This window comes from Perca fluviatilis, chromosome 19 (genome assembly GCF_010015445.1).
Source record: "Perca fluviatilis chromosome 19, GENO_Pfluv_1.0, whole genome shotgun sequence".
NCBI lineage: Eukaryota > Metazoa > Chordata > Actinopteri > Perciformes > Percidae > Perca > Perca fluviatilis.
Window position 1 is genome coordinate 19,398,218 of NC_053130.1, and position 27,992 is coordinate 19,426,209.

The 27,992-nt window shown below is 39.7% G+C and overlaps 1 protein-coding gene across 2 annotated transcripts; it reads left to right on the forward strand.

Annotated features, from left to right (window-relative positions):
* Nucleotides 1-176: 176 nt before the first annotated feature.
* On the forward strand, nucleotides 177-27,987 carry hcrtr2 (hypocretin (orexin) receptor 2). 2 transcript variants are annotated; one of them, XM_039784866.1, is made up of 8 exons: nucleotides 177-493; nucleotides 9,252-9,430; nucleotides 19,928-20,171; nucleotides 24,326-24,441; nucleotides 24,543-24,763; nucleotides 25,034-25,155; nucleotides 25,696-25,900; nucleotides 25,998-27,987. In XM_039784866.1, exons 1-7 carry the CDS (start codon nucleotides 283-285, stop codon nucleotides 25,860-25,862), a joined length of 1,260 nt encoding a protein of 419 aa, XP_039640800.1. In that variant the 5' UTR covers nucleotides 177-282; the 3' UTR covers nucleotides 25,863-25,900; nucleotides 25,998-27,987. The 2 variants fall into 2 exon arrangements, with proteins under 2 accessions (XP_039640800.1, XP_039640799.1); XM_039784865.1 differs by having other exon boundaries at nucleotides 25,696-27,987.
* The last annotated feature ends 5 nt before the right edge of the window (nucleotides 27,988-27,992 follow it).

A 27,992-nucleotide genomic window follows, 5' to 3' on the forward strand; every position in this document is an offset into this window, starting at 1 on the left:
TTAATATGGAAAAGAATGTTAACCCTATAATCTCTCTGCTCCATCAAGGCTTTCCCATCCCATTTCTTTGAGCGGTGTGGGTTATTGACGTAGCTCATAGCTCCTTGCTCCCAACAATCCACTGTGTTGGTGTATGGAGACACAGGACAAATCAGCGTCACACTGACAGGTCTGCTGTGAAGCGCGCTGTTATCGAACTACAGTGGCAGTGTGCGGCTCTACAACCTGAGGTCAGTGCAGACTAACAGCAGGAATACAAGCGCCACATAAACACCTCGGAGGATGTCTGAGATCACTGGGAATTTGGATTGCGAGGATTGTTTATCCTCGGCACATGTGGCCAACAGCACGGAGTTACATCTGCACCCTGTGGATGAGGACGAACTTCTGAGATACATCTGGAGAGAGTACTTACACCCCAAGCAGTATGAATGGGTTCTCATTGTGGCTTACATTATTGTGTTCTTCGTCTCACTCATTGGAAACTCGCTGGGTAAGTTTTGATATATTGCCTTTTTTTTTTTTTTTTTGTCTTTTTCCATTCATGCGTAGATTAATTAGTCCGGCAAAAGTAAGGCAACTTCTTGATAATGTGAATGAGCATATTGCTATAAGGAAAAGAAAGCTTTGCCACAGTGATTCAAAATATAAAATACTCCAGTTTATCTTTTGATGTTCAGTGAAATCGCAGCTGCTGATGGAGAAGGATGATAAGTCCGAGCGCGTCTCTCAGTGCAGATCGACATGTTCAGAATTGGACCCCCACAGATGTGTTTAAAAATACAGATTGTGTACATGATGTCATTGTTTTACACTGTGAGCGGGAATAATTTGCTCTCAATGCAAGAATGAGGTAAACAAGCCTTTTGCACACACAGATTGACGTCTTAATTCACAATACTGTCATTCATCTGTTATCCATCCATCTCTAGGGCTGTTTCGTTGCCGTTTATGGTTTTCAGGCGTATTTGAGAAATCCATTGACAATTAATCAATGCAGACTCAGAATATGAGGAAATTGTTGTGAGCAGGAGCAATTAGAATTTAACATAAAGGGGACTCAAAGTGACCTTGCAGCTGCTTCTCTGACTTTTATTGCCACTGATTCATATGGGGGCAATTTATTTGGAAACTGCTGTGATATTTTTGGCAAGATGTTTTTTTTTGTACCAGTGAGGGAGTCCACTGGTGGTGCCCAGCAAAAGTTCCAATGTCACAACCTACTCAGTTTGATCCATCTCAATCTCAACTCCTAATGGCGTTTTGTGCGAATGCCTGCTGTTCATCTCACTGTAGGAGTCGTCCTCCCTCTTTGTTTATCTGAAGCTATTTTTTCTCTGGAACATTTAAAAAAAATCAAAAACACATTTTGGTCATAATTGCTGTCCCTGCAAACCAAACCGGACCAATTTTTATGTTTTACCAAAATGTAATTTCTTGTGCATAATTTAGCCCCATTATTCAGAGTTAAGCAAACTTTGGATGACACCTTCCAGTCCAAATAAAACTAAAAGTAAAATGAATTAATGATTTTACATATTTTAAGACCTTCTGTCACTGTGAACAGAGTAACTGCTCAGAAGGTAAATGATATTATATAAAGAACACCAGTCCATTCATGAGTAGTGCCATAACAAGACATGCAGACAATGTTGGGGTTGCAGTAATCAGACACTAATATTGATCACAAAACTAATCATTCAACATTTGATATTGACTTTGTAAGGTCAGCAGGTGACACATTCTTCATTTGGCCCTTAAAGCACACATTGCACCAGGCTTGTACTGTATTTTATAAAATTGAAAGATGTGAACACCACAAATGGGCAGCAAATACACCAGTTTGTCTTCTCTCGCCCACATAAAAAGACAACCTAAATATGCCTAACTACATATATTATACTCCATGCAGAGATTGTCCCGCAATCTAACTCCTATTTTTATTTTACAGTGAAATTTGCAATGGTTTTTCCAACAACTGCAGGGGATATTGGGCGAGTCCTGGCATGCTTCATCAGCCGGGCCATAAGTGTCAGAGCCACAGCTGACAGGTTCTCATTACAGTTGTCTCCATTAGATGAGGAAGCACAATGAAAACATTTGTAAATAGCAACACTCAAGGTCTATAAAAACATCTTAGCTTCCATTTCTTTGTAAATTTGTGCCCCAGACTTTGTTTTCTATTGATTTAAAGCAACCCAGTCTCACGGCAGTTCGTGTAAATGTACACGTTATTCTTAATCTATTGATACGTGTTCACAGAGACGTTTTTCTCGTTTTTTACGTGTAACTGTAACGTTATTTTTTACGTGTAACTGTCACGTTATTTTTTACGTGTAAATGTCACATTATTTTCTCGGGGAAAGTACGCTCCATAAGCCGGGAGGCGCCCGCGAGGCGGCCCGCTGGGGACCTGCCGGGGACCTGCCGGGAGGCGGCCGAAAATGACGCTCCATAAGCCGGGAGGCGCCCGCGAGACGGCCCGCGAGGCGGCCCGCTGGGGACGCCCCACAAAAACGGGATGGCGGAGGTTGGGTTTAGGAAAAAACTTACGGGGAAAGGGCGCCTTAAACTCCGGGAGACGCGCCACAGTAACACGCGGGACAAAACGCCACACGCAGGGACGCCATCCCCGGGAAACAAAGCGCCGCAAACGGGACGCGATCCCGGGTGAAAGTCCTGTGTTGTTTGACCCATCCACCACCCCGACCAACCTCCCTACGCGGATTTTCGGCTTTTTATATTACTCCCTACAATTTCGTGCTGTGGCCACGAAATATGCTTCCCATTGAAATACATTAGTTCACATTTTCGTGTTGTCCACCACGTAAAAAACGACAAAAACGTCTCCGTGAACACGTATCAATAGATTCAAATAACGTCACATTTACACGAACTTCCATGAGACCGGGCTGTTTAAAGCCCCAGTGTGTAAGCTTTGTAGTTGTTCATTATCAAAATCTGTATTGCCCTTCACAAACTTGTCCTTTTTCATGAATATTGACCACCACCATCAATTTCAAGTATTCCTATTAGCTTGGAATTTTACATTTGCGCTTGCATGAACTGGGGTAGACCATTGACATATGGGGTAGACGCTCCATAATGATGCACCATCTTGAAATACGTTAGCCGGTAAGGGACATACAGGCTATACTGCTCCGCCTTTCACGTTTTCGACTCACAGCTGCTGCTAATGGGTAATTCTTACACAATGTAGCTTTAAGATTCAAAATGACTTTATTTGTAGGCAAATTTGTCTTGGACATAAAGGCTGCCACACAAAAAGTACATACCATTACCCACAGTGTCTTGACTGTGTCAGGGCAGCAAAAGCTACTGGTATCTGCACCTCTGGTGAGCCCCTAACAAAGAGACAAACAAACAGTGAATTATTTATTTTTCAGTTCATGGTATACTACTAAAACTGCCTTTTGCTACAGGCTTTATAGACGGACACCTTGTTCAGCCAGCAGCACAGCATCAGATGCATGCCTTTGGGTTTAGTACTGCATTCATTTAATTATGACCACAATAACAGGAGATCAAAGAGGGGTTATGTCTTTGTTGTAGGTGCACATAACTGTTTCTGTGGGCCACAGCAGACCTACAAAAGTCTTAAGTGGATTAAAAGCCAATTATTTACTAAATAGTGATCAGTTCATTACAGACCAGATCATTCTTTGTGTGTGTGTGCCAACATCTTAGATCTGGCTCGCTTAGTGAGGATTTCATTTTTTGTTGAAATGAAACAGCATTTTAAAATAATAACTGATTCCCAAATGACCCACTTTTGCATGCTAATGTGTGCTAGTAAACATGACTGATGTATAATAATTCATATTATTTTTAAAATATATTATTTTGTTATTTTGAAAGGCAAATCTCCGTATAGAAAGAAATTTGAGTATTTACGATTAAAGCAAAACCTGGTGTGTAAAACATAACTAAAGAAAGTCATTCCTATATCCTATAACGACACAAGCAAGCTATCAGCTTGTTATCTGGCTTCACTAAACCTAACATGATTTGGAATAACCAGTCACACAAGGCAGATTATCATGTTCACATGAACAATAAATAGTTTGTAACAAACAGCCAATTACATCCAACATGGAAATATCAAGAGCGGAGTGAGCAGAACATATAATATGAGAAAACAATTTGGATTCCTGAGTTGAAATGAGCTTAATATATAATACCAAACATTTTTACCAAAAAAGCAGAATAGTGAAATAATCAATCAAATTACTAAAATATAATACAACAAATTGATATTAAAAAAATAGGAAATAAGGCCCAGGTAATAACATTTTCAAAAATGTAAAGTAACCTACCCTAAATGGGTATAGTAAAGAAATGAACTCCTAACAGCTGTGTACTCATGAAGAAAACTAGTATTATTAAAACTATGATTTCAATCAGGAAAGAATTTGTTTGCAAATTCATGCAAAAATATTTATTGTACAACTGCATGATAAAATGTACAAAGTCTTTTGGAGATTAGACTCCATCAAATTAATGATATTTTTAAAAGGGTAGAGAACAGGAACATAACCCCCGATGGAGCCTAGACACTGGTGGCGGTGGAGAAGGAGACCGGAGACCAGAACGAAGAGGCAACGGATCGGTCAGCCGGGAGAAACACAATGACCGGAGGCGGCAGGGGAGGAGGAGGGTCGAGCGCTTTGCCTGAAACGACAGCTGACAGCACAGGGAGAGAACAGATTTAAAGCAAAGTTGTAAGGCTGTGATTGGCCCTTTAATTTCGTGGCCAAGTCTGATTGGTTTAATTGAAAGCGTCACTTCTAAACAGCTGATTTTATTTAAGAAGAAAGAGTAGTGATTGGGTCAATGACGTCTTCCTGAAAGAATTTGCTCTGAGCTTCATAAGTAATAAATATAAGCAATAATATACTGGTGTCACTGGAATTCAGTGTTATTCAGTAACACCTCCAAATTCAAAGGACCAAAATGTGATGATGAGATGCTTAAGTGAAAAATGTGAAAATATTACAAAAACAGATATACAAGTACAAGCAATATGTAGTTGTTTAACCCAAGTTCCTCAGTTAAATGTGCTGAATAAGCAACCCGTTCATGTTTCAGGGAGTCATTTAATTTAATGTGACCATCAAAAACGCTGCATAATGGAGCTGTAATGGCAGCAGCACTGTGGTGTGCAGAATCTATCATTTTTAATTGATAATTATCCACATTTTTGATTGATAATTATCCACAAATTGACCTAAATTAACATATTTAACTGTTAGCCTGATTGTCCAAAACCCTTGTGAGGTACCTCAGGCCAACTAGAGATAGAGAGTGATTTTTATTTCAAATAAAATTGTCTCTTCTTAGAAAAACAAGATGAGAAAAGTTGAGATGCATTGTGGACAAATGTTTTTGTTAATACTGGTGAAACATTTGTCAGAAACTTTGATTAATGACTTATGTCAGGAATTGGTATTGGCCTTTTTCTACTACCTTTTCAGAGTTTGTTTACACATTGATATGCAGTAAGATATACTGTCAGTCGGAATTTTATTGCTCAATGATGGTCCTGGACAATTGTACCAATTGTACCGATCGCTGTACCAGGTGCTGCAAAATTATTTTAATAGAATAATATTTAGATTTAGATAGAAAAATTTATTAGGCTTTTCAAATGAAAAAAACAACAAAGTCAGACCAGAATGTGCTTATAGTTTTTGAATCAGCTCCTGTAAAAGGTTTTTGGGTGTGCACTCTTTGCACTCTGCTTGTCCTTGACCTGAAATCAAATGGCTTTAAAATTGAAATATTCCACAATGGTTTGACCTGATTTGAAACAGGATGCTGTGTCAGGACCTAACTAACCTAATTGAGAGAGGATTGATTAAAGGGGCCAACAATAGGCAGGACAAAGACAAAGACTAATCATTGAGGAGCCTCGAATCATCCATTATGGCAGAGGTAGAGGACTAAAAAGAAGAGGTGTTTTGACGGGTATTGACGGGCCTCAGCTCTGTTTTATTTGAGTGTTTGGCAGCAGAAAGAGCAGTGGTTGGTGATGGTGATACAAAACACTCAGATATCGACACACTTCACTGCTGATTTAGCGGTAGTTAGCTTGGCAGACCTGCAAGTTGATTATAGGGGAAAACAAAACAAACCAAAAAACCTTTTGTGCACACAGAGTTCAGGATAAAACGCTTTGCACTTTACAGGAAGAAAAAACTGTATTTTTCTTGTGTATGCTGTATAAGAAGTCTTGCCCTTATGTTGCTTCTACAAAGGTTATTAATGAGATGTGGAAATAGGAAGAAGTTCTTGTGCAATCGACTGCAGAAACAACTTTAGAAAGAGTTCACTCAGAAGTTATTACAGACAGGCCTATTAGAAAAGCAGGCTTAATTGACTCTAAATTGTGGTCATTGACATAATAAAAAATAATATTATATATATATATATATATATATATATATGTATGCAAACATTGTCCCATTTAGGTTTCAGACAAAAGACCTCTGCCTGAGGATCTCAAAGTCCGTACTGGCTTGTATGGTACCAGGAGGTCAGGGTCAAGGGTGTGAGGCCTTAAGAGCCTTAAAAGTGATCAGTAAAATCTTGAAATTCTAAAACATACTGGGAGCCAGTGTAAAGAGGCTAAAACGGGAGTGGTATGAATCACGTCTCTTGGTTCTGGTTAAAAGCCTGGCAGCTGACTTTTGTACAGTCTGGAGTCAATTCATAGATTTTTAGTTCAAGCAAGTAAAGAGGCTGTTGCAATAATTCAGGCGTGATGAGATCAAGGCATATCAAATGGTCTCTGTGTCTTTAAAAGTTACGATGGATCGTATTTTTGAAATGTTTCTAAGATGATAAAAACATTAAGTTTTGTGATTAAAAACTTAAGGGACAGAGACACAGACACAGACAGTAAATTATAGCTATGTTAACCAAACATTTTTAGGGAGGAACGTTCAAGTTGTAGAACTGTCTCATTCATATTTTTTGTTTTTCTTGCAGATATTTGTATGTGTATTTATGAAAGTTACTTTTTCCTACTTTCTATTCCAATGTTTTTCACAAAATACATAATAGTCCCAATAGTGCCTTAGCTTGCATTAATGTGGATCCAACCATCCTCCAGGGATTAATGTGTTCTTTCATGTGCGGTTTTAAAGATGAGATGTGGTCTAGGTGTGTCTCTGTAGCAGCTTGGTTCCTGTGGCAGCATGGGGAGCTGTAACCGAGACGCAGTGGATGAAAAGGAGCTTACTCATGTCTTTCTCCCAACAGAAAAAAAAAACATCCAACTTCAGTAGCTTACCGTAACTGTTGATGCACAAAAGAAGAGCATGCAGCCAGAATGTTTATTTATACTGCAGGAGATGTTATGAATATTACTCTTTTTGGTTTTAGTAACTTTACATCTGTATTGTTATTGTAGCAGCTTCTGATATCCCCAGCTGATCAGATATGCTTAAAAATATAATTTCACTTGAATGCATCCTATCTTTGACATTGTGCGTAGTTACAGTCACAGTGTATTATTATTATTATTTTTTTTTTTTCTTGTATAATCTGCTGCAGTATTACGTCTGCATTTTAAAGTGATTATATCACATATGGGGCTTAAAAAATAAATAGTGAACATAAGAAAACACTTCAAACACGTAAATCTGACACCAGTCAATCAACACCAATTAATCTACAGTGCACAGAAAAATACAAAGGAGCCGACTAAAGAGTCCACTGACAGTCAGGTAGCAGATTAATATTAGACAATGGATAAACTGAATTATGGGTAGAAGGCTTATTTACCCAAAGAAGGCCTCTTCTATCTGTCTATTGACAGTACACATAGGTATCTGAGTCAACTTTTTATAGCAAAACCACCTAAAATAATTCAAATAAAAATACTTCTCAGAAGCATTTTTGTGTAGAGAAACTTTTCCCACACACCATCCAAATTCTCTCTGTCATTTTATACATTCATATTGCAGACAGGTTACACCATGTGTGAATGAATATGAATTACTCAAGAATCACAGGAAAAACAGTTGTGCCCCAGTTGCACGCTACGTTTACACATTATGTACTCATGTTCACAATATGGTTTTTGCAGTTAAAAGAAAGTGATGGAGGCTACTTTGCTGTCTTAAGAAATTACAGAACACACTGCCAAACAAAAGAAAGCAAAATGCTTTTACAGTTACTTTTTTCTCTCTTGCTTACAACTGTCTGACTGTCGTACTTTGTTGTAGTTCTGTAGTTTCTTTTTATAGCAGGGAGGGTCGGAAACAATTATTAATTATTGATGCTTCATATATTACAAAAGCAATACATGATTAACTGCTACGCTGGACATTTAGATTTTTTTTTTAACCAGACAGTATGACAGGACAGACTAACTACAGACTACAAGCTACAAATGTGTGATGGGCAGACAAGCACATACCAAATATGTTATTTTCTAATAAATGATACACAGTACATAAACATTTTACATTTTATGTGCTGCAAAGGTCAAACCATAAGGCAGTAGATACAGATTATACTGCATGTAATGTTAAAAAATGTGGAGAAATTGTTGTTGTCGTTACAAGTTTAATTGCTTGAATAATGTTACATGAATGTTAATGTCCCTTAATCTTCTTTTTAAATTGACTGTATATAACTTTTAAATTTACTAACAAGCTGTGTGCTTCACCAGGCAAAGAAACAGTGAGAAACTAGGCAGCTAATATTCAAGGCACTGTCTCTTTAAAAGACACAATTATGTTTTGTTATGTTTATTTTAGTTGTTTTTTTTTATTTTAAAAATCAAAGGAATTGTTTATTTGTAATGATTACATTTGTCGCATATTATATATTGCATCAAGACAATGGTCTGATGTAGATATAAAATGATGTGACTTTAAAACCGATATGTTTATCTGCCAATTCTGGGACATGTAAGACATGTAAAGCAGCTGAACAATGTTGATAATTCACCTTGCCAAATGAGAGAACACTGTACTATGACAGTCTCAGCATGCAATGTCATACTAACACATTCACATTTAAATGTCCTTATGCAAATTTCTGATTAATTCTTATTTTGCCAACAGGAACAAAGACGTAAACAAGAATAACCTTGATTTTTAATTCAAATTCTGTGATTGACAACATGCCTTCAAGACAGTTGGTGATTAACATTAAATAGCCTCATGCGATAAATATGAGCCTTTATTGGGCGGTCTTTGATTGTGCATCATTTTCAGTTTGCTTTGCAGTGTTGAAAAACCGTCACATGCGCACCGTGACCAACTACTTCATAGTAAATCTCTCCTTTGCCGATGTCTTGGTTACCATCATCTGCCTGCCTGCAAGTCTCGTGGTAGACATCACAGAGACATGGTTCTTTGGAAAGACTCTTTGCAAAATTGTGCCTTATCTGCAGGTAAGAGATCAACTTATTCAAACAGGCTATTTGAAATCTTGACCTGATCTGAACCATAAAGACATGTTTATGAATATGACTGTCATTTGCCATTTTCTTTGAACCACTCGCAGCAGCAATACGACAAAACAGCATAATCAAAGGAATTCAGTTAGCCAACGTACAACACAATATACATAAGCACAATTACCCGTGGCTGGAACTGGAACAAAACCAATGTACAAACATCCCAATTGCAGATCTCCCCTTCCTCTCACAATCAATCAAGAAATCCAACTTCTGCCAACACGTTACCATCTATTCAACTCTGACAGCTTGGTGGAAAACAAACCAAATCACAAAATCATCACTAGAATTAAACAAGTTCACCCCACTCTGGCACAATCCAGTGTTCATGTTACAGAACAAACCTTCTTACTTCTCCATATGGGCACAAAAAGGAATCACACACCTTCACCACCTATTTGAGAACAACCATTTCATGTCATTTAACACACTCACAGATAAATATGGGGTTGGGAGAGAACAGTTCTTTCAATATCAACAACTTAAGACTTAAAATAAAAGATAAAATCGGAATCACCAATAACACGTTACAACCCTCTCAGCTCACAGAAGAACTTATGAAAATTAATAACTTCAAAAAACTAACCTCCCGGCTATATACAATGATTTCCAACTGTAGTATTTGCAGAGATATAATAACACACGCAGACACGGAGCCAAGGTGAGTGCTGTTTACTTCCTCATTCAGAACTGATACAGAAACCCCAAGACGAGAGTTGCCCCTACTATTACCGTATTTACTCTAATACATTCTCAATACCATTACCGTATTTACACTAGTACTGATAATATCATTACCGTACCGCATGAACTCCCCCCTAGATTTTAACCTATGACAAGAAGACTAAATAACTGAACTGTTATTGCTATTCTTGTAATATGCAGTGCTAAATTTATACCACATATCAACCCGTTCTCATTCCGAACTCGTAAAATAAGTACGTTTGGTCAGTGTCCTTCAGCGTCTGATGCGACGAAAAAGGCACCCTTCGGCGTATTTGTGTAACGTACTGGGAAGAGCCGCACTTGGATGAGACTTAGCGAGTGGTATGTAAGGGTGGCGGATGGGTAAAACACTGGGCTTTCACTCAGGAGACTTGGGTTCGTGCCCCGCGTGTGGCATTTTGTTTCCCCGTCTCCGGCGTGTGTTTCCAGGCTTTTGAGGCGTCCTTTCCCCGTTGTTTTTCTTTTGTTTCCCCGGTCTATGGCGTTTTGTTTCCCCGTCTCCGGCGTGTGTTTCCCGGCTTTTGAGGCGTCCTTTCCCCGTTGTTTTTCTTTTGTTTCCCCCGTCTACGGCGTGTGTTTCCCGGCTTTTGAGGCGTCCTTTCCCCGTTGTTTTTCTCCTAAACCCAACCTCCGCGATTCCGTTATTGTCGCAACCCAACCTCCGCGATTCCGTTATTGTCGCGCTTCACCCGCGGTGTGTTTCCCGGCTTTTGAGGTGTCCTTTCCCCGTTGTTTTTCTCCTAAACCTAACCTCCGCGATTCCGTTATTGTCGCGCTTCACCCGCGGTGTGTTTCCCGGCTTTTGAGGCGTCCTTTCCCCGTTGTTTTTCTCCGAAAAAGGGACGGCAATAGTGGCGACCAAGCACGTTTACATGAGACGCTAAAGGAGACTTTTAACGTCAAATAAGAACGAGAAAGGCTCCTGACTGAACGTCCTTATTTTACGAGTTGGGTGTGAGAATGTGTTGCACATATACAACTTCCTTAACATAGCAGTAAGCACCTGAACATGAATAATGTATTCATAACTCATCTCTACATGAACACTTAGAGATTCAGGGCTATTTTAACGATCTGAAATGCAAGTATGAAACGCAAAACGCAAGTAGCTTTGTGGGCGGATCTCAGGCGCTGTTGCTATTATACCGGCGGGATAATGACTCTTGCGCCCGATGCAAATCTAAAATGGGTTGGTCTGAAGTAGCTAGGTGTGGTTTGGGCGTAACGTGCAATAAACCAATCAGAGCGTCATCTCACATTCCCTTTAAGAGCAGGCGTGCTTGTTCCATGACGGATTGCTATTATGACGGCGGATTTGCCTGGCGCACGCCAGCAGGAGCTGTCGGGATGCGGCAAAGTAATAAAATCCCATCTTAGCCGGGTGGCGATGTTGCTGCAGCCTCTCGGGCACATCTCCTCAAGTCTGGAGAGGATTGCTGCAGCCATGGAGCATGGGCCTACAAACGCACCACCTGCACCTGTTGTGCCCCTTCCTCTTCCCCCCACTCCATCTCCGTCCACCCGCTCCACCAGGAGCACATCGCGCATTACTCCCGGACCAGATCCCGCCGTAGTTCAACATCACGTCTCCTTAAGTCCTCTAATATTTCCTCATTTATGTCATGAACACATCCATGATTCATGGAAATGTTGTGTAAATCACAACAAGCCGCAAAGAATGCTGCGACTTTTTGAGGACTGTACTGTAAAGTGCCTCCTGACCTATCCAAACACGTGAAGCGCATTTTCAGTAATATTTTCCTTTGTAATTATGTATGGTTTGCAAAAATGGGAACTGCTGCGTCCGTTTAGATGAGAGAAGTGTATGCGCGTTGTGCACACGCTACATTATGGCCAAGCATGCGCCCCTAAATTAGCATCTGAATAACGCGCTACTGACTTTAGAGTGGCACCACTGACTTTAGACCAGGTTTTTCCTGGTCAGTGGCGGAATTGTTTTCTGAAACTGCAAAATAGCACTAGGGAACGTGTGCGCCTGAACACGCCTCCTCTTTTCGCTGAACCGCCCCCGGGAGCGCAAATACATTCCCTAATTTACCGACGTGCGTCTGTGGAGGGAAAAGTCCCCTGTGCGTCGGGTGCAAAATAGGAATGATACATGCGTCAGTGTACAAAGGCAATTGCGCTGGGTGCAAGATAGGGCCCTCAGTCTAGTTGGTGCTGTCCGCTGCCTTTCTGGATAGCGGCGCTCTTGTTGCACTTCCTGAGATGGACCAGCAGCAACATTTTCTGGCTCTGTACTTTCTGCTGGATCTTCACAGCCTGTTGAGTACTCCAAGAAATCCTCGTCATCCCTTCTGCTTGTTGAATATGAAGCCTTGGATGCACGCAGGTGATCCACATTGCACCTTGACTCGACAATGACCAACTTGTACCACATAGGTCAGAGGTCCACTTCGTTGCAGAATCGTTCCTGGAATCCACAGCTTCTTTGGATGTCTGAAATCCCGAACTAACACCCTCCCCCCCAGTTTAAATGTCCGGAGTGGCTTTGCCCGCTTGTCATGAGCCTTTTTCTGCTGTAGCTGATGCTTGAGCACTACTTCTGACATGTCTGGCTTCAATAATGACAGGCGAGTACGTGGTTGTCTCTTTAGGAACATTTCAGCTGGGGTGCGCTCAGTGACTGTGTGAGGAGTGTTTCTGTATGTGAAAAGGAACCGAGCAAGCCATTGCTGAGGCGACACAGAGTGAACTTCCAGTCGAGTCCAGGCTTTCTTGAATGTCTGCACAGCTCGCTAAACTGCTCCATTGGATGCAGGATGGTAGGGTGGTGATAGCACATGGCGGACTCCATTATTCTTGAGAAACTTCTCAAACTCAGCTGATGTAAATGGAGGCCCATTATCTAACACCAACACCTTTGGTAGGCCATATGATGCAAATAGGGTTCTGAGGGTTCTTCTCCGCTGTTTTCTGCTGAGTAGGCATAACTTCTAGCCATTTTGAATAGACATCTACTACCAGCAGGTAGTGCTGCTTATTGATCTCAGCGAAATCAACATGTATCCTTTCCCACGGTGAAGTAGCCCATGACCAAGGATGGAGGGGTGCTACTGCACACTGACCCAGAAAATTCTCTATCTCTTGATCTAGTCCAGGCCACCACAGGAAACTTCGGGCTAATGCCTTCATTTGTGTTATTCCAGGATGTCCCTCATGTACATCAGACAACAGTCTCCGTCTGAACTTCGGTGGTATAATGACCCTTGACCCCCAGAGAATACATCCCTGGTCTGTAGACAACTGGTCCTTCCTCAGATAGAACGGTTTAAGATCTGGATTAGGCACAAACTTTGGCCATCCTGACAATGTCAGATCGAGAACTTTGGAAAGGATTGGGTCACGTCTTGTCTCCTCAGCAATGTCTTTTGCTGAAACAGGCAGCTCATCAACATGTGAAACACAGAGTACTCCACCTTCATCTGTAACGTTATCAGTGTTGTGCTCGCATGGAAGACGTGACAATGCATCTGCATTGGCATGGTCACTGGATCGTCTGTACTGAATGTCATAATCGTACGCCAACAGGATTAAAGCCCAGCGCTGCATGCAGAGTGCAGCAAGAGTTGGAACTGCACACTTGGGGCCTAGAATTGTCAGCAGTGGTTTGTGGTCAGTCAACAACACAAACTTTCTACCGTATAGGTACTTGTGGAACTCCTTGACACCGAAAATTATGCTCAATGCTTCTTTCTCAATTTGAGCGTAATTCTTCTCACTAGATGAGAGAGTTCTTGATGCAAAAGCAATTGGTTGCTCTTCACCGGATTGAAGCACATGAGAAATTACTGCCCCGACACCATATGGACTGGTGTCACAAGCAAGCCTGAGAGGCTTCTCTGGATCATAGTGTGCAAGGCATTTGCTATTCAGGAGACGCTGTTTACAGCCCTTGAATGCATCTTCACATTGTGGAGACCATTTCCATGGTGTTTCAGCTTGTAGCAGCTGGTGAAGTGGGTGCAGCAAAGTGGACAGATTTGCCAAAAATTTCCCATAGTAATTAAGCAATCCCAAGAATGATCTTAACTCCGTAACATTCTGGGGAGCTGGTGCGTTTACAATGGCCTCAACCTTGCTTGTGGTTGGGTGCAGTCCCTGTGCATCTATTCTGTACCCTACTCCACTGAGTCTTGCGGAAATGCACACTTGGAAAGCTTGATTCTCACACCATACTTTTCCAGTCTTGCCATCACTTGATCCAAAATGGCTAGGTGTTGTTCCTTTGTAGGTGCTGACACCAGAATGTCATCCATAAAGCACACAACCTTCTCCATTCCATGCAGTATTTGATCCATTGTGTGTTGAAACACTGCTGGAGCTGTGGAAACTCCATAGGCAAGGCGATGGAATCTGAAGAGGCCTTTGTGTGTGTTTACTGTAAGATACTGCTCTGACTCTGGATCTAATTGCAGTTGTTGGTAAGCGAAAGACAGACAAGTGCTTGCTAATTTCTTCAGTACAAGAATGTATTCAGTCACTGTTTCATCTTGCTTTTGCTGTCTTTTGTAGAATCGGAATCATTCTGCAATCAAAATGGGCTTAGGCTTGAAATGCAGTGACAGGGCACGTGTGATATTGTCATATGACACTTCTGTAACCTTCTGAGGCGCAATCAAGTTTTTCAAGTTCATATTCAGTGGGACCCAAGACACTCAGAGACATGTCTGCTTTCTTCCCAGCATCGATCTCATTTGCTGACAGACATCTTTCAAATCGTTCTAAATATGAATCAAAATCTTCTTTCTTACTTCCTATCAATGCCATCTCTTCAGGTGTTTTCTTTATTTAATTTCTTTACAATTTCCCCTCTTCCAGCACATTCCTTCCTCTGGCTCCTTCTGTTAATCTCCGTTTTTCTTTTATGGTTTGCTCTGTCATGCAAGACGATTTTTTTTTTTTTTCCTTCTTCTTTTTTTTCCCCGTTTGTCTTTCTGCAGTTACAGTCACTCACCACAGGAGGGCGCACTTGCGTTTTCAGGGATCTGTTACTTCCCTATCTCTGATGGCAAGCTTATGGTTCGTTCTTTTTGTCTTGTAATCGCGACTAGTAGCTCGAGTGTGACGTCACATCCATGTCGAAAAACGAATAACCACGGATTGTTGCGTTCTTTTTGTCACACAATACTACGAGTCGGAGAAAAGATGGATTTTTGTAACATTTTTAGTAACATTTAGGATTCTATTCACCCAGTTATTGACATATTACACAAATATATTTCACAGTTTGATACATGAAAATTACATTTTGATTAACGTTAACGTTAGGCTACTGCTCTGCTTTCTGCTCAAGACTTGGCTTAAAGCCATTGTTGTCATATAGCAACCGAGCGTCTCTAGCCAATTTCAGCTGCACAAGCTACAAAATAACTAATTAGGCGGCATTTAACTCATAAGACTGTAGCGACATGCCTATAGATAGCAGTATACAGCGCTATGTGTACGACTTCTTCATTTGGTTACGACAAAAGTGCTTAAAATTGTAGAAAACCACAATGTTTACTACGTGTGATGCACGTCGTAGCCATCTTTGAAAAGTGAACTCGGGGTCCTCTGAGTTCAGATGACTTGACGAGTCGTATATACGACCTCGTGGCGTTCTTTTTACAACTTCCAGTTCGTAACTCCGGAAAACGACTCGTAGATCGACTTCGGTGGACAAAAAGAACGCACCATTAGCAGTTTCAGCAGCTAGCAGTCTCGGTTCGTTCCGAACCAGAAAACAGGCGGAATGTTGCCTTTTCACGGAGTTTTGCTCGTAACAAATCTTCAGTATCCTTCACTGACGTGGATTCTTTAACTTCGTCACCTCATCGCCACTGTGGTATTTGTGGAGATATAATAACACACGCAGACACGGAGCCAAGGTGAGTGCTGTTTACTTCCTCGTTCAGAACTGATACAGAAACCCCTAGACGAGAGTTGCCCCTACTATTACTGTATTTACTCTAATACATTCTCAATACCATTACCGTATTTACACTAGTACTGATAATATCATTACCGTACCGCATGAACTACTACACCAACCTAAACACAACAATAATACTCCCAACAACCAAGTGGGAAGCTGATCTGGCCTTCTCTCCCACCCCTGATTACTGGGAATAAATCTGTAAGAATACCTTCTCCATGACTGCTAACACAAACCTGCAGCTTATACAATATAAAGTCATTCATAGGACTCACATCACCCAAAGTAAAATGTTCAAAATGGGCCTAGCAAACAGGTATCTGTTCACAATGCACCTTAGGTAGCACAGACGATTATCTACACGCCATGTGGCTCTGTCAACCAGTTCACTCATTCTGGATCACAGTCAGCGAGACACTGTCCACCACCCTGAGCTACAGAATCCCATCTTCTCCAACACTCTGTCTGGTGATATCTCCGAAATCCACATCCCGCAAAAATTCAGGAATCCGTTGTTCATTTCTCTAGCTGTCGCTAAAAAAGTAGTCCTCCAAAACTGGAAATCTAAGAATTCTTGCTGGACAAATGTAATCTCAGAATACATCTCAATGGAAAAAACACAATGCACACAGAAAGAAGCAAATGTCAGCCTTTGAAGATACCTGGTCACCATTTCTAGTTTCTAAATTCAACAAAAATATAATTACAAGCCGTGTATATTACCAGACATATTCCTCCCTCCTCCATTATGTAATACCCCCCCTTTTTCCTTTTTTTCTTGTTTTCTTTTCTCTTTCTTTCTTTTTTTTTCTTTTCATTATTTCTCCCTTACAGTTATCACTTTACTTATACACACATACACACACTAGCAACACCATCCACACTTATGCATAACATGTTTTTCCAACTCCCTTCAAACAAGAAAAGTGTGATCACCCAAATATGAATCGTAGATCATTCTACCCAATTATTAATAATACATTCTGGTGTTTGTCAACTGTCCTGTCCAGTCCCGTCTTGTCAGTTCTGTTATTGTCCCGTCTCACTTCCTTCTGTTGTTCTGTTTTGTTTGTCACTGTCGCGTTTATGTGTTATGTGTTACACTTCGTACGTGGTGCTTTAAATCCCCCCTTCCCTTATATGGATCCAGGGTCTCACTAAAACAGGGTGAATGGGCTAGGTGGGGCAACCGTTAATGCACTGAATGTAATTCTAAATCTGAATGTATACTGTGTATAAAAAATATCGCTCTATAATAAAAAAAGAAAAAAAAAGAATATAAGTGGCTCGTGGTTCAGACAAAGAAGATGAAGAACACACTGTGTTCTGAACCAAAACTGAATATAATGTATTAAAATAACTATTCACATAAATAAAGCACTATTGAATATCAGTAATGTAGATGTGTGCATGACTGAATGAATGTTTCAAAGCAACAAAGCAAACAAACGGCTACCAGAGAGAAAAAGAGACATGCTGCCCATTTTTGAATTCTCTGCTTAGCTTCTTTATGAAAGGTGAGGAGAAAAGACCTTTTTCTATTATTCTTACAATTTTCTGTGTCTGTATTTATGAGGACACCTTTTTCACATCTCATGGGGCCTTTGATGTTATTCCATGGTGATTCAATGCCTTGGGCAAGTCTTTAGCTTTTTAAATTCCATTGCAGCATCAGCCTCCACTGTGTCAACACATCGGCCAAAAAGAACTATCCATTTCATATTACACTGCAGGCCACATTGATGTACTGTATACAGTACATTAGTATTGAGAGAGTGGACCAAAAATTGTACACGATCCTGCACAAATCCTACTGTATTCAATACACACACCGATATTAAAGTGATTACCTCAACCAAAGTACGGTGTGATGAACATCATATGCTGGATGGATTCAACTTTAAACCACAGGGGTTACAGACACTGAATTTATTCCAGACATGGGACAAATTGGTCTGCTGGGCTGGCTGATGGCTTACCACGTCACACCTCACACCTTACACCTCATGGCACTGAATTAGCGGCCTATCTGAAGCCCTTCGTGGTCACATTTACTGTGCTTGCTGCTGTGTGCTTTGCTACTGCTGCTACAGTATTTGGAAAGGGCCATCTCATGCTGCTTTTATAAATCAATGAGGATCTTTTTGTCCCCGATGTATTCCCAATTGGGAATTACTTCAGTTCCCCCTACGTTTCATATGACATTTTGCTAGGTTTTCCGTGCTGCAGTGGTATATTGCCTCAGGGGGGATGATCTCAAAGAAGTGAAACTGTTCTTCTATCTCCATCTGCAGTAGAGAATGTTGTACACCCAATGACATAATTTATTCCTGAAAGAAATTATAAAAGCGGTTGAGGAAACTGTCATGAATGAATGTTGACTTGTCGAAACTGCAGCAACACAGTTTAAATCTTCGGTTTGTATTTACAGTTAATTAAATATTGTAGTAAACAAGATGAATTGACTCAAGGCAGCACAAGAAAAACATATTGGAAGACTTGAATGAAAGCTTAAAGCTGCTTAAGCTTAGTTTGTATTGAAGGTCTGCAATACACTGAATGGGTTCACTGCACGGTTCAACAAAAGCCATACACAAAGCATTATGCAGAAGAGGGCCTATATTTTAAACTATAACAGAATTAAACTCATCTATGATCTCTGTCACATTTCTAAGCTAACCTGGGTTCGTATAACAAAGAAACACAGCTACTAAAGGCTAACCTAGGGCCTAACATTAATGGTCTTCTCTCCCTGTGTGATACATTTAACGTGAGAGCGAGTCCTAAACTGGCCTGGATGAGTGCATGCTTTCCTACCTAAGAGGGGTTCAGATCAACGAACAAGCCCCCTCATGTGACGTGTCCGTCTGGCCCTGTCCACTTCTCTAAAGACCCTAGACTGATATCATAACATCTCTATCTATGGGTAACTTAATACCAAACTATTGTTCATGCTGGAAGAACATGATCCACTCCCTGTGGTTTCTATTTTTACAAGGCAAGGATTTATTTTCTCACTTTTAGACCTTTTAAATAAAGGAAATTAGTCAGCAAAGGTGATTTAGTTCACTGCTGGCATACTTAAGCTAAACATTTCAAAGTGAGGGAGCTGAGCGTTTATTTCCCACAGGACATGAACCCCCCAGAACCCACAGCTTTATCTCCCACAATAATATTATGCCGCTGATGTGAACCAATAGGACTCACTGGAGACAACCATCACAACATGCTTACATGGAATGAGAGTGTCTTCAAAATAGGAAGTTTTTCATGCATCATAGTCTAATTCCACAGGTCCATAATTGAAATCTTGCTTCATCTGGTACAACTATGCCTTCCCCAAAGTCTCCTTAAGAGCAAGGCAGGTGTGTAATTCAGATTCAGGAAGAAGACAAAGAACATTGTCTGTGACACCCCAACCCTGCAGACTTACTCTGGGACTTTACAGTGCCAGTGGACCACAGAAAAAGAAAAACAGCTGACAGTTCTATTAGAGGGCTGGCTAAATACTTGCCAAATACGAAGATTTAGAGCAAATCCCCAATAACTACAACTTTTGAAATAATGTTTTAATTAATGTTTACTTGTCCATAACCACCCCAAACTATGCAATCAAATTCAGGTGAATGTCTCCTACTGTATGTCACAGTTGCAAACCATTAAATAAGAAGCCAATGGTCTATTTTCTGGTTTCTGACTTTGAAGTCCTGACATATTAAAATAAATAGTTTTGTCTCCATCTAACTGGTCTTTCTTTTCTTCTCCAGACCATCTCTGTTTCTGTATCAGTCCTGACACTGAGTTGTATTGCCCAAGACCGTTGGTATGCTATCTGCCACCCGCTGATGTTTAAGAGCACAGCCAAGCGGGCTCGCAAGAGTATTGTTGTCATCTGGGTTGTGTCGTGCATCATCATGATCCCTCAGGCTATTGTGATGGAGTGCAGCAGCCTGCTGCCTGAACTAACAAACATGACCAGCCTGTTCACAGTGTGTGATGAACATTGGGGAGGTTAGTTTTCGCAAATCCCTCTTTAACACAAAACATTGTGCCAAATGTCTGCCAGATGCACAGGTTATACTGAGACCTAAATAAAAGACTAAAAGGACAAATTTCAGTCACAATTTCTCTTGTTGTTTTTTTTACAAAGGGATACAACCCTCAACAGAGTATTATATTTGGTGTGCTACAATCAGTTTTCGTGTATGATGCCATTTAGCTGCCATTTGATACTTAATTATCAAATGGCAACATTCTGAGAGCAGAGCACCATTTACAGGGTTTACAAGGACTAATAAAGTAGGATGAATGACTTGCTAAGATAAGTCTCTTAAAGCCCTCAAAGGAGGAGAATCTTGCCAAGAGAAACAGCCTTTCAATCACTTCTCCTTGATTAGGTTACAATAATTTGAGCAGGCTATTGATTTGAAAGCTATTAAACACTGATTGCTTACTTTATTGACAGGAAATGGTCAATGAAAGAAATACTTTGGAACTAAATTAATTGGAAATGTACCCTTTAGAAATACCTCAAAGCAGCAATTTAGTGTCCTGTTAAGTCTTTTTAATGATAAAAAAGAATTGTAACAGAAAATTTGGCAGAGCAGGCCTGTCACGCTTTAGAGTTCTTCACATGCTGAAATGGTGTAAATGGGGCTGTCAGTGCGATACTTATGGTGCATTCTTTTTGTCTTGTAATCCATGTTGAAAAACAAATAACCGCGGGTTGTTGCGTTCTTTTTGTCACACAATACTACGAGTCGGAGAAAAGATGGATTTTTGTAACATTTTTAGTAACATTTAGGATTCTATTCACCCAGTTATTGACATATTACACAAATATATTTCACAGTTTGATACATGAAAATTAGGTTTTGATTAACGTTAACTTTAGGCTACTGCTCTGCTTTCTGCTCAAGACTCGGCTTAAATCCATTGTTGTCATATAGCAACCGAGCGTCTCTAGCCAATTTCAGCTGCACAAGCTACAAAATAACTAATTACTCATAAGACTGTAGCGACATGCCTATAGGTAGCAGTATACAGTGCTATGTGTACGACTTCTTCATTTGGTTACAACAACGACAAAAAAACAAAAAAACACCTCTCCAAAACCTAAAACACAAGAGCAAATGTGTAAGGAATGGATTAAACAGTTTGTGTATCTGTTCTAATATAAGTTGCAAATTTTAGCATACCCAGCTATCTTGTACCTGAGTAACATTAGTAGCATTATTGGCTGTTTATATTAACTCAAATGTCCAAGATTTCCTTGATTAATATCTCAATAGGCTTATTTCTGAGGGCAAACACTTTAGTGTTCTTTTTTGTGTTTTTAAGCAGACAGTTATAAACTTCAAGAATTAAGCTTTTAGAGAAAAAAAAAAAGAATGCCGGGTGTCAAATTCACTCTGTCAAGTCAAAGTAAATCAAATAAAAAATATTTTAAAAAAATATATATACTGGTAACACCAGTCAATATCTATCACTATTTGTTATGAGTAAGTGTTCTTACTAAGAGTTGGGTGGATGCATTATTGGCATCTCCTCCTTTGTTGTTGTGAGTGTTACATCTATAACAATTTGTGTATAATAGCACTGACAATTTTGCTGCTCACAGTTTTTATTATGTGGCGTCTCAGATAAACCAACTGTCAGACTTGCTGGCATCTTTACCTTTTTAGTTAACACAGGTTCACAGCTCTGTCATGCAGTTCTAATAAAGACTGTCAAATACTGCCTCTGAAATAAAAAGACACATGACATACTGATGTAAAACACAGAGATATAAATCATTAACTACCACCTTCGACATTGATGAAGCCTCTTGGATATGCGGCAAAAGCCTTCAGGTGTTTCATTATAACCCCAGAGGATTTAGTGTCTTTTGTCTGTTGACACCTTAATATCTTGTTAACTGAAAACATTCTTAGTCTGAACCATGGTTAAACATAGTTGGATGCTTTCTTGGTAGCTACACAATTAGCTCTGCAGAATAATGCATCAATCTCTTCAGTTTCTCATTCTCAAATGAGGTTATTATTAGCAGATGTAAACCATTTTGGTTTGATAGTGTGGATTTCAAACATTTAACCATGACCTTATCTGAAATGCATTACCTGGTAGGTACAATCATTTCTATCAAATAATGCATCGACCCCTTAACACTTAAAATCAAACTGTGATAGGAATTAAATGGTGTTAACAGCACAGCCTATACTTTATTTGATTGGCTTTGACAATGTGAATTTGACATTAATTTTTCCGCATTTGAAAAGCCTTATTTTCTGTCATGTCATGTCCTGTCGGAAATGCTTAAAAAACACATCCATAAAGAACACCAAGACAAGACTTTGCCTTCAGAAATATTGAGATATTAATCAAGGACATTTCAGAGCAATCATATTAAGGAAATGCTACTTCAATTGAGTCTATTAATCGATTTCTGGTGCTCCAGGCTCGAATATTTTCTAAAATAACGTAAATCCTTTTAGGCTGATTTTACTGTCCTTTAGAGGCTAAAGATAGAGTGAAGATACTGGTATCAAATGAAACTAAATGACCTAAGGAATCAATGGGTACCAACCTTGTCCTCTCTAAAATTAGGTCAGGTTAGGAAATTCATGGCCATTGTCAAAGGGGCCACTTGACCTCTCACCTCAAGATATCTGAATAAAAAATGGCTTCTATGGGTACCCATGGGTCTCCCCTTTACAGACATGCCCAATTGATGTTAATCCCATGCAGTTTGGGAAAAAAAACTTCCAGTTTTCCCCATGCAGTACTAATGTGTGATTTTCACATATTCGTCTAAAATGGTGTATTTGTTTATCTCTGTATACTGGGGTCAATAAACAGTCTTGGAAATGCATACGTTTGGTATGACTGGACAGGAGAGACTCTTGTGGATTTAATGAGTCCAATTGTATTCATGTGTGATGATGTTATTGCCCATATATAGCCATTTCATTGTAGTGAGGCATTTGTTGAAACCTGACCTCTGCTGTATAAAATGACCTATGACCTCTAGGATAATAGGATGTATTAAGCTTTTAATAAGGCTTTTTAAGTGTATTGCAATTAGAGAAGCCCATATTATTGTGGGATTGATTCAAATATAGTAGATTTGTCAGCTAAACATTCATTCCGTAAACTACTCCAGCATAATATCACAAAAATCGGTTTCAAGATTAGCAATGCTGTTTACGCCAAATTCCTACCCTACATGTATGTTATGCAACTTAAAAATAGTAACATCCATTTTTGCCTCTCTTTAGGTGGCAAAAATGAATCATCCTCAACATTTGTTGTGATTTGGTTTCAGAATGATGAAGACAGCTGTAGAAAAATTAGACATAAAATAGGATGTAGGCTCTAGCAGTGAACGTCAACTGGCGGCCAGTGGGCCACATCCGACCCGCCAAAGCTTTTAGTCTGGCCCGCAGAATAATCATGAATTCACAAAATGTAAAGAGGAAACAATGCGTTCTGTTATTTATCATTTCAAGCATTTAGAGCAAAAACCCATCCCCCTGTATTTACATATTCACATGCCGGGATTCTGTACAGCGATGCCCGAGCTCCACACACACGGCTGAGCCGAGATGTGTGTGCGTTAAAACACACACACATCTGAGTCGGGATATGTGTGCGTTAAAACACGCAGCACCTGACTGGGAACGGGATAATCACAGACTAACCATCACTCCTCAGTGAACTGGCTCCTAGTCTGAGATAATTTTCTAGTTAAAGAGCCAGTTATCATTATGGAGTTTCCATGTTTTTTAAGAGTTTGCTCACACTAATACATGTAAAAAGAAATATAGCATTAATTCAGTAAGAAAGTGAAAATTTCGAACAAGAATAGGCGTATTAGGTATAAATACATTTTATTTCAAAGTCCGGCCCCCAGAGTGTCTGCTTAGAAAAATTCTGGCCCTTGAACAAATGTAGTTGATGACCCCTGCTCTACAGGATGATTTTGTTCTTGGCAATTATGTTTTTTATATTGTCTTTCTGCAGACAAAATCCACAGTCTTCGACTAGAAATGAGGCCTGCTCTTAATTACTTTTATGTGAAGTCAAAGCCCCATTGTTTGAAAAATGAGATTTCAATCAAATTATGATGATGTTTTTTTTTTTTTTTTTTTTTTTTGTTTCAACAGCTGAGATCTACCCAAAGGTGTACCACACCTGTTTCTTCATTGTCACATATTTTGCACCCTTATGTCTCATGGTCCTGGCGTATATCCAGATATGTCACAAGCTGTGGTGTCAACAGGTTTGTGTTCCAGCGCTTTTTTTTTTTTCTTTTAAGTGATACATCAGCTCTTACAAAGCCAAGTTTAGGATGCCTGATATATGCACATGTTTTATTAACAGCTTCCTGGGAGCACATCAGTAAGGCAGAGGAAGTGGTGGTCCATCCAGTGCTCAGCTCCAACTCCAGGGCTGGGAGAGCCTGTGAGGGTCAGGACCAGCACGGTTTGTGCTGAGATCAAACAAGTGCGAGCCCGACGCAAGGCGGCTCGCATGCTGATGGTGGTGCTCTTTGTTTTCGCCTTGTGCTACCTGCCAATCAGCGTGCTCAATGTCATGAAAAGGTAAAAATATCTTTCTATGTATATCTATCTGTGCTGCTTCAAAGATCAAAAGCCATTCAAATACAGATGCTGTGATAAACCAAAGCTCACAGTTTGCATTTCTTTTTCTACATTTGAAGCTCACCTTAGTAGTTTCATGTTTAATAATGGCTGATAGAGTATAAGTACTGAATTGTTGCTTGTTATCCTGATTTAAAATACTGTGATAGTATAGCATTAAAATCATCCAAAATGAACCTTTAACTGATACATGCCATACTTTACCTGCAGAGTCTTTGGGACGTTCAAGAAAACAAATGACAGAGAGACAGTGTATGCATGGTTCACTTTCTCACATTGGCTCATATATGCTAACAGTGCAGCAAATCCCATCATCTACAATTTCCTCAGCGGTAAGTCTGTAACCTGCCTCATCACTTAGATCAGTTGTGTGGTTTCATTACTGCCATCCAGTGGACAGTTTGGCCACAACACTACAGCTCACTGGTTCAAATGTTCAAATTCCTCATCTGATAATATGTTGTGCATATACAAATATTAATCTAAGATTATGTTGTATTTATCACAAAAAAATCTTACATTAATCAACTGTTTTAGGTATTGTATTGCCCTGATAATGACTGAGGTAATAAATGCATCTCAGCTGTTAGTTCATTAGCAGGGTTCAAAATGAACTTTTTCGTCCACCAGCCAAACAATTAGTGAATGTTAAATTTTTACTAGCCACTCAATAGAGTAATATTGTTTTATGGTGAGTAAAGCAAATCTACCAGCTACTTGCATATTTTACCAGCATTTGGCTAGTAGATGGTGCTAATTTTGAACCCTGTTCATTACCCTTATGAAACTAAAAAAATGCTGTTTTTGGCGTATAAAAGGTTCAAACTGAATGGTTTCTGGGTGGATTTTCTGTTTTTTTTGTTTGTCACCAGGGAAGTTCCGCGGGGAGTTCAAAGCAGCCTTTTCTTGCCAAGGTCAGAATCTAGCCCAGAGAACGAGGCCCAGAGCATGCACAGACAGCCGGAAGTCCCTGTCAACTCAAGTCAACAACATGGACAATGTGTCACGCATATCAGATCAGATCGTGTCAGTCTTATAATCCAGGTGGGGAGTTCTTTTGGCGCACTCATCATTAAGGTAGGCATTAAAATGTTTAAACCTGGTTATAAAAACAAAGGAAGATAATGTCTCAAAATGATTGTTTCATGTTTGGTTTCACAATTACACAAATTAGGAGCTTTGGAGAACTGACCACTGATTTCTGAAGACCTTCTCACTTCCAGAACACAGTGGGACATGGCAATCACTTGTAATTCACTGAAACTTTCTAAGGACACTTTTTGAATGTTTAGTATTTAATACCTCATACCTTATGTATTTTGTGTATATGGGTTAAGTTACATTGATTTAATTGCACATGGATATTTGTATTGTATTGTGAATGTAATATTTTGACTGTATGACTTTCAGAAGCCAGAATATGTATTACAGAGTATTTATTCATATTTATTTATTGGTTTACTGGTTATACAACAGAAGAGAAGGTGTTATAGAGAATAAGTCTTATAATTCATCAGATGTGTATGAACAGATGTCCACCTTCAGTCAGTCAGTCTTCAGTGTACATTCGCTTGAATGTATGATTCTGTGCACTATGGAAATTATGTCAGGTCAAACATCATAGTCATCTATCAGACTTCTGAATATTCAACATGATACCTGCATGAATGTCTTGGAATGCATCCTGGTGGACCAAAATAAAATGGTCCATTCAAAGGTCCCTTTTGAAATGCACTGAAATGCTTCTGTCAGTCACCTTTACTGACAGCTTTGGAGCCCAGGAGCGCACACCCATATACAGAGGCCTAGTCCTCACCCCAGCGGCCGCAGGTTCAGTTCTGACCTGCGTCCCTTTGCTGCATGTTATTCCCCCTTTCTCTCCCCTTACATGTCTAACCTGTCCTATCAAATTAAAGGCCTGAAAATGCAGAAAAAAAAGAATTGAATAGCAGGGCCGTCATGTATGTATGCTTGGGCAGTGTGTGGCAGAGCAAGTGAGAGAGTGAGACAATTAGCTTCGGAGCGAGTAGCAACTCTAGAGTCATAGTGAGAGAAACAAAGTGTGTCCCTTGTGCTTTCTGACCATGGTCGGAAAGCTCTAGCAGGAAAAGTTAACCCTATCTTTGATTTCATGTTGTTTACAGAGAAGGAGAACCCGGAAATTAGTAGGTCTGCGTCGTTGATGTTGCTGAAAACAAGTGCGACTGGTCAAACTTTTTAAACTCTGCTACAAATGCTTTATTTGGGGCATTTGCTGAAGACAGCAGATTAGTAACTGTTGGTAGTTTTAAAATTCATGGCAGTTGATATTTTATGAACTTTAAATGATGACTATTACTGATTACAAAATTCCATATTAATTGTTTGTCGATTCTTTTTATTCTTGGCTTGAATGTGAGATCTTTGCACATCAAAGATATCACTGTGGCAAACAGCACAACAATGCACTCGCATTTACTCCTCTTCCTCAGTCCATCCTGGTCCAGACTGGAACAGTTTACAAAATCCTCCTCTCCTGTCCAAATGTCCACATCAGTCCTGTCTCCTGTCCAAATGTCCACAATTTTTGCGTAATGTAATTGAAATGTACATTTTTGTAGTGGATTTCAGTAAGTAGTAACATTTCACCCCTACTGTATGTCAATGCTTTGTGATGATTTTGCATTTCTGTAAATGGAACTTCCTTGTGTCTCTTTCTTTTCTAAAAGTTACTCTATACATTAGTTTGCTGTTTTTGTATCTTTAGAAATGATTACATCTGTGAAGGGGTTTATATTTGTTGACGAAAGCTAAATGAATTCAGTGTATTCATGGCATGATATGACATGGATTTTGGTTTTACAGTCAAATGCAATTTAATAAGTAATTCCAAATCCCTAACAGAATGGTGTGCAAACACATTTAATGAGTTTCTTTTCTGACTTGGTGGTTATACCTCTAAAGTGTCTGGTACTAGTGTTATTTAAAATTGTGATAGTCCTTGTCCACACATTGCCTGAGCTTGTTTTTTTTAGTTCCCTGACTTGATGTTTCTAGTGAGCTTTTAACATGTATTTATTAGTTGTTTATTCCTCACAGTATCTGTATTCCTGCACATCTTTTAACAATAAAGTATATATTGAACTAAATTGTTTATCTTCTGCTGTCTCTTATCCTTTAGTTTAATCTC